Here is a 13,640-nt window from a genome sequence, read left to right on the forward strand (position 1 = left end):
AGTTGATAATTCCAATAGGTTAAAGAGAATGTAGTACACAGTGCAATTTTTAGTGTCAGGTGTGCCTATATTCCTTATAGTTTAAATATTAATTCAGATTTCCTGTATATTTTCCATGAATTAACTTCCATGAATGTCCCTCTACCAACGTTCATAACAGGAACTTCAGAATGACTTTGTTAACCAATGTAATCAAAATAGTTCTCTTCAATATGGAAAGCATTTAGGCAATTTCTTATGTTCTAGATGTGGCAAAAATAGAAATTCAAAACTGAGAATGATTTGGTGTCAAATTTTCTTTGTCTAAGTGGTTTTGATATTCCAATTCAGGAAATCTGATTATAGGTAACATTTCATATCTATTCTCGTTTGTTAGGTTAAATTTTTCCCACAAAGGTTGTAGCATTTTAAGTCTATGACATTTATAGTTTAAGGCAATACTTTTTATTGTAGAAGGTAAAAGTTCTTGTAATATCATCCTATAGTGTCTTGCAAGGAGAAGGATGCTAAGACAGTGATGGTCTGTGTTAGAGTGGGGACAAGTGAAAGAAAAAAATGTTTTTGAGGAGTTAAATGGATGTATGGGAGAAAATGAAAATGAAAATATTTGGTTGCATGAAAAGTCATAATATCAATGTGATTGTGTTACAAAAATACTGTTAATGCATTATATAGATGCCTGCTTAGTACATGAAGAGAGCACTAACTGTATAAACTTGTTTTGCATATATACTTTACCTGCTATAAAATAAATTCTATCAGTAACTTGTCAGTCTTGGGTATGGATAGCTTAACAACAATAATTTATTCATCATAAATTACACAAAACTCAAAGTACAATGATATTCTATATAGAGATACTACCACAAAGACACAAAGAATACCCTATTATGTAGACTGTGATAATTTAATATGATGATTAATTTTGATTTATAAAAATTCTTAATTCCCATTTTAAATTTTCCTTGAAGATGTTTAGGATACAATATTAGATGTTTTTATTTAAGAGGGGTGTTATATTTATCTCCAACAATAAACAATAAATAAAACAATCAATTGATTCATGAAGTTAACTTAAAAATATTCTATTTTGTAATAATTCACTATATAGCCAAAACAGATAGATGTTGTAATGTATGCTACCCAAATCTTGTCATACATGAATTAAGTTTCTTTTTCCTCATCATCTCTTTCTGTCACCAAGGCAACACAGAGATCTATTGCCTGTGAATGTCACATCCTTATTTGCCTTGAGGTTTCTGTTAGGGTTTAGTGCTTTATATGTGGAGTCACCCTGAGCATCTACTGCTCATTTTATTGGCATCATTTGCGCAGTTTTTAAATCATGACATTGGCATCATCTTGTATTATGCACATTTCAGATTATTAACACAAGTCTTGAGGTGTTCTTTATGCCCATGATGATATTTAGAAATGCCTCTGGGGTTTCTATTGTTGTGAGAAAGCATCATTAGAAAATCAATATGTGGGAGAAAAGTATTTTAGCTTACAATTCACATTCTATCACTGAGGGGAATCAGGACAGGAAGCTGGAGGCAGGAACTGAAGTAGAGGCCATCGCCAGTTGCTTACTGGCTTGCTCCTGGTAGCTTGTTCAGACTAGGGGAGATTTTTTTAATTGGGCTTATCTCTTCCCAGTGACTCTAATTATGTCAAGTTGACATAAAATTAGACAACACAAGAATGAATGTGTATTTTTTCCTTAGAAGATATTTGTGATTTCTGATAAATAAATGTCAAAGGCTAGTTCAAAATAAGTTACTTAAAAATAGCTCCATACAGGATATCCTATTGAGACTCTAGGTGAGAGAAGCATGGGAGAGTGGGGAAATAGAAGGATCCAGAGGGTCCTAGAAACCTACAAGAAGAACATTATGATAGGCAGATCTGGGCCCAGGGGTCCTGCTCAAACTATGGCACCAGCCAAGGAAAATATGTGCAGTAAACTTCAAACCCCTAGCCAGATCTAGCCAATGGACAGGACATTCTCCACTGTTGAGTGGAGAGTGGGGTCTGACTTTCACATGAACTCTGGTGTCCCATATTTGACCACATCCCTGGATGGGGAGGCCTGGTGGCACTCAGAGGAAGGATAGCAGCTACCAAGAAGAGACTTGATACCCTATGAGCATATACAGGGGGAGGGAGTCCCCCTCAGTCCCAGTCAAAGGGGAGGGGAGTAATGGGGAAATGGGAGGGAGGGAGGAATGGGAGGATGCAAGGGATGGGATAACAATTGAGATGTAATATGAATAAATTAAGAAAATATATTAAAAACAGCTCCATACATATTATCTTCATTCTTAGTTGTGAAGTTTTTGGACCTGGATATTGGAAATAATCCAAATGCACTTAAAAATTAAAATATGGTAAAAAACTAAGGCCAAGTCATGTCAGAAGCTAAACATAGACAATTATGGTCAATATCTTAATATAGTGATGGTTCTTTTTATTTTAAAGCATATTAGATTTGACCTTTTAAAATATATTTTATTAATTTATTCATATTACATCTAAATTGTTATCCCATCACTTGTATCCTCCCATTCCTTTCTCCCTCCCATTTTCCCCTTATTCCCCTCCCCTATGACTATGACTGAGGGGGGACCTCCTCCCCCTGTATATGCTCATAGGGTATCAAGTCTCTTCTTGGTAGCCTGCTATCCTTCCTCTGAGTGCCACCAGGCCTCCCCATCCAGAGGACGTGGTTAAATATGGGGCACCAGAGTTCATGTAATGATCTTAGCTGGGTTGGTTAGGGACCTGTTAAAAAAGGTCAAATCAGTCCCCACAGTTGAGTGGAGAGTGGTGCCTGATTTGACCTTTTTTAATAGGTCTCTAGCCCCCCAACTGAGGTCATTATATACAGCAGCAGGTGAATCCCACTGACAAATAGTCAGGATTCAAATGTATGTCTCTCACTTTTTCAACTTACAATAATTAAAAAAATTAACTATATTACTCTAAAGTATAAGAATATCATATTTATAAAACAAGATAATTATAGGGAATTTTCATATTTAATTGACAGAACATATTACTTTTATAACAAATTCAAAAAAAGATTTTTATGTAAGTTGCTGTAAGTTTGAATCCTTCGAGGAGTCATCAAATTATAATAAAGAAAAAAATCAGGAGTGAATTATTTTTTATTATTCAGCCTTTTAGACTTTTAAAAAAATATTTTATTAATTTATTAATATTACATCTCAATTGTTAGCGTTTAGATTTCTTTACGTAGGCTTTGGCTGCTTTTTTTTTTTTATTGGGAATTGACACTGAATGTTATTAGTGGTTCTGTCCCCAGTAGCCCTGAGGAGTTCCTTGTTTTTTATTTTTGTTTTTTTGTTTCGTTTTGTTTTTCATGTCAGGCATGTGGTCCCTGTCACACACACACACACACACACACACACACACACACACACACACACACACACTAACATACAGGACATAGAGTGGTTACCCACAGACTCAGGGATAATCTGGGACAACTCATTTACCTCCCAGTGATGAGGAAGAACAGAGTGAGGATGACTAGAAGAGTGAATCCCCCGACGGCCGCTGTGGCTATTACCAGGATCTGCCCTTGCTCTGCTGCCATGTCAGAAGCTGAAATGTAGATAGCAGATAGGTGACACTTTGTCGTCAGTATCTTAATATGGTGATGTTATTTTTTTCCAGGGAAATAGTTTACTCAGAAACAATTATACATGATCATGCAACAGAAGCATGGAGTCAGTTTGTCACAAGTAATATGTTCCATTGTGGCAGTAGTTACATGAACTCTTGCAGTCACAGAATATTTTTTAAAGCATATTTTAAATTTGACCTTTATTTTAATAGGTATCTAAACAACCCAGCTGAGATGAGGTCATCATACACAAAACAAAACTTTCGTCTTTCTTAAAATAATAACTAAAGTATATGAATTCTTAGTGCTTCATTTTAAGATTGACTGTGAATTACCCTGTACAGGCCTTGCAGATTCATTTGGCATCTGTTTCTACAATATAGAAAGACTATGCTGTCATTCAAATTAATAAATTAATTTAATTTATATTTAATATGTATTTCACAGAACTAAATTAAAAAATGAAGATCTACATTCTTATTTTCACAGTGCAAAGATATATGTGTGTGTGGACATGTGTGTGCAAATATATGTGCATAAAATAGATAAGAAGTGGTGGAGAAAAGACTAAGGTCTCTTTTTGTTTTTGAATAAAAAGGCCAGATCACATATAGTAACAGCATACCATTTGTGTGTGTGTGTGTGTGTGTGTGTGTGTGTGTGTGTGTGTGTGAAATACAATGTTTAGTATTATTTTTCAATTTGACCGAACCTAGAATCTTCTCAGTGATGTTACTAGGTTCTAAGCCTACATGTGGGGAATTATTTTGATTACATTAACATTAATTGTGAGTGGAATTATATCATGGGTTGGGATCCAGGAATGAATAAATGGAGAAGGAGAACTGAGCTGCAGCATTCATTTGCTCCCAGCTCCCTGACTGTGTTGTGGCCAGCTGCTTCAGACTCTGACTTCCAGCCTTGACGTCCCTTTCTACACACTGGAACTGTGAGCTACAGCAAACCTTTTCTTAATTTACTTTTCTCAGATTATTTTAATATACAAAGAGAGAAATGAACTAAATGAACTAATACATGGCAAAGCCTGTCTCCTCTCTCTCTCTCTCTCTCTCTCTCTCTCTCTCTCTCTCTCTCTCTCTCTCTCTCTGTTATGCTAAGTTTGAACTGGGGGCCTTACATATTATAGAAAAGAAAATTCTTGTCTTAAAAACTGCAGCAGCTACATGTCACTAATCTTTCACAGGCCCTAAAATATATTGATTGGTTCAGTTCATCACGGTGTTCCATTTTCTCTATTACTGTCTTCTACACAGCATGTGATAGGAAATTGCTTGTATATAATACCGAAATACTAGAATGAGTCCCTTAGCATGTATAATTGATGTGTGTTAATTAAAGACAGAAAATAGTGGTAATGAAAGTGAAACACAGAGCAGTTCAAGAGTTTCCTTTGTGTAAACTTATGACTCTCATTCAAGCTTCTAGATTTTAGTTTTCTTTTCTTTCCTATGCTAGAAGTCTACATAATAATTCTGCCATCTATAATCTAAAATATCAATAAATAAGCCCCATTAACATCCTTAGCTTGACAAAAAACTGAATTTTATTTTGTGTGTGTGCATGTGTGTGTATGTGTGTGTCTCTGTGTGTGTGTGTGTGTGTGTTGTATGAGTGTGCACTAGAATGGGTCCCAATGTGTATCTGGAGATTCGTATATACAGTCCACAAGCTTTCATGAGTTTTCCTTTCTGTCCCTTGCATCTTCCTGGAGGGGCCCAGTGATGGCTTTGCTACTGCATCCAGCTTTCATAAAGGTTTGCACAGCCTCCTCTACTAGGGAGAATCAACTGTTGGCTTCAGTAAGAAATCATTTAGTCACAACTTAAGAGACTTTCTAAATGTAATAAAAAAAAAGAGTGACATTTATTCGGTTTTCAGTTAAAGAAATTTATTAAACATTGGAATTAGATTTTAGTCACCATTATTTCATCAAAGTATTTCCAGGCTGTTTTTACAGTGTTGAGTTTTGACATATAATCTGTTCAGAGACAAGTTAAATAGTTGTATTTTATCCAGTAAATAATGGACTCAAGCTGTTTATTAGTTCTTCCCCAAGTTTTGTAATCTTTAAAATAGAACTGATATGGGAATTAATGGTGTACTCTAAAATGTCATACTTTCTCACTGAAAATTATTAAACAACAAATTTTTAAGAAATTGATGTTTCAGAAAACATTACGGTTCTGAAGATAAAGAAGGTGACATTTTTAAAAGACGACATTGCTTGCTTACAACTCCTGGGCTCATAAAAGATATAATCTAGTTCAAGAGTGTTCAGCCTAGAACAAATATTTTCATAGTAGTCAGGTCTCTAGTGATTTCTGAGACTGTATTCAAAGCTTAGATGGAGAATAAGATTATGTTGTCAAGTGGCTTGTGAAAATCAGAAAGTTTGTCATAGAAATTTATGTTGATTTAAGTAATACTTAGTTACCTAGTGGTTTCTCTAATATGTCTCCTTTTGCATGCGTCTGATCATATGGTTATGAACTGAGCTTGAATTGAAACTTTAATTGCTTAGCAGGATGTTGAATGAATGTGAAGCCTAAACATGCATACTAGCAAAATTAAGCATGTCTGTATACAGAATAACATACACATGTGCTCTACACAGTTAAGTTGATGATGACGCTTAACGAATGCCACTATTGTACTGGGTATAAAGTAATACAGACAACAAGGCTAGTATGAGTAGGGAAATGTGACAGATTTGACAATTATCCACACCACTTAGAGCCCTTAGACATTATTTAATTAACAGACATTTATGTTCCTAGGACAATGTGCAAAACTTCAAAATATTATTGAATGTATGTTTATGGTCTAAATGCTTGTATCAGTACCACTGTTACCTCTTGTTAAATAGTTCTGTTACTTGTCCAAATCCACACACACTATACACAGAAAAGGTGATAGTACAATACTGCTTTGCCTGTCTCCAAGTCCTGGCTACTGACATATTTTAAATGATCCTTGTCAGTAACAGGAGGACCTACTAGACCCAGATTTTCTTTTATTCTAGCAAAACCATGCATGACCTTGTTTGCTCTTGATCTCAAGTCTACAATGTGAAAATGTTGAAAAAAAATGTATTTGTCACAGTCTACCAGAGAAATGTAACAATTTTATTGTATTTTTCCATGAGGGTCACAATAAAATATTGGAAAGAACACAGTTTGCTATTTGGAAGTAGGAGGAATGCCCTGGAACATTCCTGCAGTCACTGTACTTGCTGTGTAGGTTCTATCTCTACTAGATTCGTGCTGGTCCATCGCAGAAATCTGATTTCATCTCAGGGTAAACTTCAGATCCCTTAAGTTTATTAATGAGGCTTTTTCCAATTGGCTACTACAAGTCTCTGGCTTGTCTGGTTAAAGCACAGTGCGTTCCTTCAGTTCCCTGAGGGAATCACACTTTACTTAGTGGTCAGTTTCTGACGGTTCTCCTTCATGGACAGCCAGTTATTTGGAAAGTTTTCTCCCTTTTGTTTATATTTTCTTAGGCTCTCAGTCATTTGCTGCCATCACCCCTTAAACTATACTGTGAATGGAAGTATAGTGTGCTGCCCAAATTACTTTGTGGCAACCTGTCTCTTTTATTGGGATGAAATTTCCACCGAGGCAGGAAAGTTAATCACTGTGACATCATAGTGAGTCCAGGGTGACATACCTCACTTGTCTCAAAGAGATAATGTAAATAAAAATCATATCTAACATGTATTATCTAGGCAGTCTTAGCTCGAACAGCAATTGTTGAGAGGAGAAGATAAAGAGGGAGTGGCTGGAGTTCCAGCTGGAGGGACATGGAACAGGAAAAAAAGTGACAAAGAGTTCCTTCTCAGAGGTTTGGCAGAAGTGCGTTTTGTGTTCTGGTTGTAATCTCTTGTTCTAATGCACCAAATGTGTAATACAGTGAACAACAAAGGAATGTGGAGCCAAACCCATGTGACCTGATATGTAGTTGTAGCTTACTGAATATATTGGGAGGAGGAATTCAGTGGTCATATGCACTGGCTAACTCTGATAAGAAATGGTTAGATTAAGCTAAGAACAACTCAAAACTGTCCTCCTTTTGACAATGAGGAAGATTTCCCTTAAACGCAGTTGTCCCATGTACATGAAGGCAGCAGCCTCAGCACTCATTTCTAATTACTCTACACATTTTGGAGACGAGTGGAAGGCAAGAGTTACTATAGCAGTAATACATCTACATTTCACCATGGTCGGGAGAGCAAAGTGAAAGAGTTCATCAGTTCACTCAACAGTGTTTATTGATAATTCATTATACAACAAAAGCCAAGGTGACCCGTGGGGAGACAGATGAACAAAACAAATGCAATTACTATTCTGGTGGACTGACAGGCCAGTAGGAAAATAGACAATGATCAAAAAACTACAGAGGAAGAATAGTTGTTGCATCAGGGAAATGTGTCTACAGTGTTATTTGTACTGATTTGTGCAGTCCCAGTGCTAATTATGTCTAATTAGTTTTCTCAGAGAAAATGTGCCTAGAACTATAGGGAGAGCCTTTACCCTAAAACAACCATAGTGGGTTCTGGGGAAATAAATGGGATTTGTTTGTGACTCACTCATTGAAAAACATTTCTTTGTTAACTACAAGAAGGTCATATTCTCTGACAAAAATAAGGGCATTAAAATGATATGTTTAATTTTATGGTCTTACAAGAACTACACGCCCTTAAGAAAAAAATAATTAAAATATTGTGCATTTTGACTGAGTCAGTATATGTAATGCTTGTCTTAGGTACGGGTGACATTAAATGAAGCTCTAGCTGTTTCTATTTAAAGAGGAAAAGGCAGAGTGAAGTTCTTTCCATGGAATCTAAATTCTTACAAAAAATAGACTCCACGTTTTTAGAAAAGTGTGAGAGAAAAGTAATTTGGGTATTTTTAACTAACACATCTTCTTACACAGAGGCATATGATTCTGCCTCACTGTAATCAAGATTATTTTTTGTATTTACATTTCAAAGTGAAATGTGTTATTTGTACTCTGTGTCATTTTCTATGGAGGAGCATTTTGAAGTTAACTCGTTTCTGTTGTGAACTTCTTCTGAAAGCTGCTGGAAGATATATGACATGTTTGGAATAAAGTACTTCTCAAAAACTGCTGCCCAGTGAAATGCATTTCTTTGTCATTTCACTGAAATGAGGTTTAAAAACATAACCTATATTTGAACAAATAGGCTGAGATAAAAAAAATCATTGTAAGGTACATTGGCAAGTGACACATGAAAATTCCCCCCTTAAATCATATGTAGCAATCAGGATTCTAAATTATATGAGATGGAGACACACATCTAACCACATGCAATGGAGATGAATAGGTCTGAAAAAAAAAAAACAACTCAATGCTACAAGCCTAGGTATACATTAGAATATTATGTACAGATGAAAGGTAGTGTAATAAACTTTTCTGGAAGAAAAATACAGTATTGTAATTTTGTAGATTACACTGTTATTATCTTTCTTGTACACCTGGAGTTGTAAACATGGTCCCATCTTGAATCTTCTAACAAGTCAAACTTTTTACTACCTCTTACATGGTGTCTTCATCACCACTAACATGCTATAAATCTGCCTGCAGACACAAGTAGATGAGTTATGTATTTCTGTCGATCTGCCTTGCCACAATGTGTCTTCCCAATTTATTTCACCTAATGGGATAATTGTTCTTCAGAATATTATTTAAAAATTCTCATATCTTCCTCATTGCCTAGAAGGTAAAGCCATTCCTTCCTAGAAAGTATGGCTCAGAGATGTTTATGCACATGATGGTGGAGTCTGGCCTCATTGTCTTTCCACTATTTATCAGTATTTCCAATGCTCATCAATATTGCATTGCCATTTCCATAATTTAAGTATCCTTAGTTTTGTCCTCATCCACTCCAATTTCCTACGCGGGTTTCTCAGTTCATATTCATATCTGATCACATTCATTTGAAATCAGCTAGATGGCAGCCTTAATTATATAAAATGTAACTGAGCAATAGTAAGACAAAAAGGAAAAGAGCCAGAGATCTTATAAAAGGCATCTCACCGATGTTCATATATTAACAGTGCATAGAAGAGCATGCATTCCTCACACTAAGACTTCAGATTATTTATTGATTTTTAACCTTACAGCAACAGTATAGTAGCAATAGACAAGGAATTAGAAAGGGAGGGATGGACATATAAGAGAAAGAGTTACACAGAAATGTCCAAAGCTAAGAGTACAAATAAATGGAGAACAGGCATGAAAATATGGCATAGGATTCTAAAATGTTTCCCACCAGGAGCTGACAGTTTAGTATTAAACAGACTTTTGTCTCAAAGAGGGGCAAAAATGTATGTTATATCTCAGTGGCATAATCAATTAAAGTCAATTAAAAATACTTATTATGTTTCACCAAACCACTGTCTATGTATTACAATAACAACCTGCCTGCAAGATATGCCCACTGGTGCAATACAAACGGCCACTTTTTGCTTGGATTCAGCCTGCTTCACAAGGTGGAACCCACATGACACTGTTAATGAGGCCAATAACCTGAGATTAGAGAGGTCATGTCCCCTAAGGGAAAACCTACTACTATCATCCCTCTAAATGAGCGTAGTAATAAAGTGATTCCCAATAACATATTGTTAGACCCATAGAGCAGTGCATCCTTCAACCCTCATCAGAGAAGCTTCTTCTTTCAGTAGATGGCAATTAAAGCAGAGACCCACAACAGGTCAGTGATCAGAAAATAAGAGACTTTGGAATGCTCAGTTCTAAACAGAATGTCTATATCACTTCCCTTTCCTTAGGGTTCAGGGATCCATGATGCAACATGCTGATGTGGATGGGGTTCCATGGTGGGGGAGCCAGGACAACTAAGAAAGGCTAAGAGCTGAATAAATAGTCTTCCTTAAGGAAGCATGCTCCAACTGTTTATGCAACATAAGATGGTCATACTTGGAAACATACATGCAAGTAACACTATACAGACTGAGCAGGTTGTACTTATGTATTTAGGAATTATATATGAATAACATGTGTACACATACATATATGTATGTAACAATAACTAGTGAAAAAAGAGGCCAAAGTTTTAAAGGAGAGGAAGGACTGATATATGGAGGTTGGGATTAGGATAAGAAAGTGGGAGGGATAAATGATAAGTTATATTAGAATCTCAAAACATAAAAGTAATAATTAAAATATTATATAAAATTCTCAAACAATATATTAAAAACATTATCTAGAAATACCATCAAGTCCAAGATATATCATTTAAAAAGGAAAGAATGTGTGGATGCAAGGTTAGAAAAGCATTTCTGTACCTAGTATTTAAAGCTTATAAAAAAAAAAAATACTTAAAAACCAAATCTTTGGTTGAAAACTTCAGCTATTAATGGATTTTGAGGATGTCAGTTTGGCAAATATCAACAACAGTTTAGATTCTTCAGTGTAGAACATGTTATCTTTCAACGTTCTAAATAACAATGGATTTTCTTAATGTTCTAAAATGTGTTAAGTGCTAGCAAATGTATAGCCATAAAAAGTAATTAAAGAAGTACATTCTCTGTGCAATGATAAAAGATTCTACGTTAAAGAATAGTAAGCTTGTCTGATTTCCCCAAAAAGTGTTAATTACTAAACAAGCCTTAGTTTTATATATGATCACTCATTGATTTGTTTTTTGATCTAGAATCATTTAGTGAAAAATTAAAGGAAAGTAATGTGAACTAATTTCCCCCAGTTACTTGTGCCTAAGCTTTCACTGAATATTTAGAGAAAGCAATATAAACATGGAGTTGGATTAACACCTCTCCTTTATGATCCTCCAATACTTGAGGCCATTTTCCACCACAAATATAATATCTCTAAGATTAAAACTCAAAGACAGAAAGACAAGAGATTCTCTCTTCCCCTCAGGTGAGCTGATTATGGAATTCTCAGCTGGTGGAAGCAAGCCTCACAGATCATCTCTGTTGAAGCTGAGGCTTTAGTGGGATTACTGTCTCCCGAAAACAGCTTCACAGCGGAGCCTTTTCTACTGCGCAGCCACTTCTCCAGAAACAAAGTGAGTCAGTACATCAAACCGCAGCTTCCCTGGAACACTACCAATCTCAAGACTCACTCTTCTCGATGCCCAATTTACCTGTCAGATAAAATGCCACATGACACAGGGATAATTGGAAAATGTGAGCTTGGCACAACTTGATGGAGAGGAAAAGGCAGCAATAGGTGTACAGAGTAATGAAATACCTTTTTTTCTTCTTTTTTGCTTTTGGAAGAGAACTCTGTGTTCATTAATGAACTGCACAGATGCCTTGCCACATACAGAGAATTTTCAAAATGAAAATTAATGATCATAGCCTTTGAACAACTGGAACTATTGTCAACACTTTAAATTTCTGCAATTTAATGTGTAATCACCGTCTTTCATAGTGTTCTTTGTAGTAGGCTAGTCTTTGAGACTAAGTTTTTATAATTGAAATATCTACGACTTCATATGTACTTCTTTTACTCCTTTTTAAATGTCCAGTTTATAACAGCATTTCCTTATATATGCCACAATGTCTCATGATTACTGAGTTGGGAATTTCTATTTCAAGTATTATTTATTATGTCCAATTATATAATTTGTGGCTATTTGGATATTGGTAAGCATTGAGGCATGACACTATGGGGATAGTTTATTAATATGGGTCTGTATTTGGCTTGGGCTATTTACTCCTCATACTTTTAATGATGCACCTTTAACTATGCACATATAACCCTTCTGAACATTGCACTTACAAGCCTAAGATGCTCACTGGCCCTGGGCTACAAGCACACCCCTCTCTGAATGATGAAATAAATTTCATCTCATATTAATGACAATTACATTTGGACAGTTCCTTTCAAATATTCTTAAGTCATGATTCAGGGAGTGATCAAGCCTTAACTAGTTACTGGTACACATATAGTAAGAAAAAATTGTGTATCAAGTAAAATGTATCGAGAATTCCCTATATCCCACTTTATGCCTATGCACTCTTTATAAGGGGCATACATGCTAAAAAAAACTATATATGAACTAACTTATCAATTGAAACACAGAAAGACCATCACTGTGACCCTTAGAAACCTAACTTCTCCTTTTCTTGAATATCATAAAAGGAAGTCCAAGGTGCCCTTAAGTATTTTCACCCACTTGGATTGTTGTTCTGTTGCTGTGTTTTCTGATGTTTACTATTTTGTTGTCTTAAGAAAAATTTCTGTGCGGCTATATAATCTGTGGGGGTTTGTATTTCAAATCTTGAATAAGAGGCCAAGAACCTAGAAACACCAAGTCCTGACTTCAATCACAGTAGCATGTTGATAAGCATATCTATATATTTGAGCCTTTATTTATTTATTTACTATTAACAGTAACCATTGTTTGGAGTAAAAAGCTTTATAATTAAATATATAACTAATAGAAATTACAGATTTCATAAGCCTTGTAAGTCCTATGATTTATTTACAGCAAAATTAATTTATATTTAGTGTATATATTTAATTACAATTCAAAATATACACATTTAGTTTTTTAAAAAAGGTTCAGAGTGCTGGCAAGTTGATTCAGTGGATAAAAGGACTTGATGCACAAGCTTAACCTGAGTTATGTCCCTGGAACCAATGGTGGGAGGAGAAAAGCAACTCTTCAAAACTGCTGCCTAACCTCCAAAGACACACACACACACACACACACACACACACACACCATAGTGCAACTGTGCAACTGCACCCATTCATACCGCTACTACTACTACTTTTTATTATTAACAATAATTTTAAAAAAAATTCCAAGTTTCTGGAGTACATTCTCATTCTCTCAGTACTTATTAAAAATAATAAAAATTCTCATCATTAAGAATGTGCTTGGAGCTAGGTGTGGTGACACATGTCTGTGATCCTAGCACTAGGTAGCCAGAAACAGGCATATCTCTGT

At 35.4% G+C, this 13,640-nt stretch overlaps 1 protein-coding gene across 1 annotated transcript in view; it reads right to left on the bottom strand.

Annotated features, from left to right (window-relative positions):
* LOC127192792 (ephrin type-A receptor 6) overlaps positions 1-13,640 on the bottom strand; it is an 877,103-nt gene that overhangs the window by 258,959 nt on the left and 604,504 nt on the right. The window contains exon 8 of the mRNA XM_051150102.1: positions 3,522-3,630. Within this exon, the coding sequence (XP_051006059.1) occupies positions 3,522-3,630 (109 nt within the window). The remainder of the gene's footprint in view (positions 1-3,521; positions 3,631-13,640) is intronic.

The sequence above is a fragment of the Acomys russatus genome, chromosome 8 (assembly GCF_903995435.1).
Source record: "Acomys russatus chromosome 8, mAcoRus1.1, whole genome shotgun sequence".
NCBI classification, from domain to species: domain Eukaryota; kingdom Metazoa; phylum Chordata; class Mammalia; order Rodentia; family Muridae; genus Acomys; species Acomys russatus.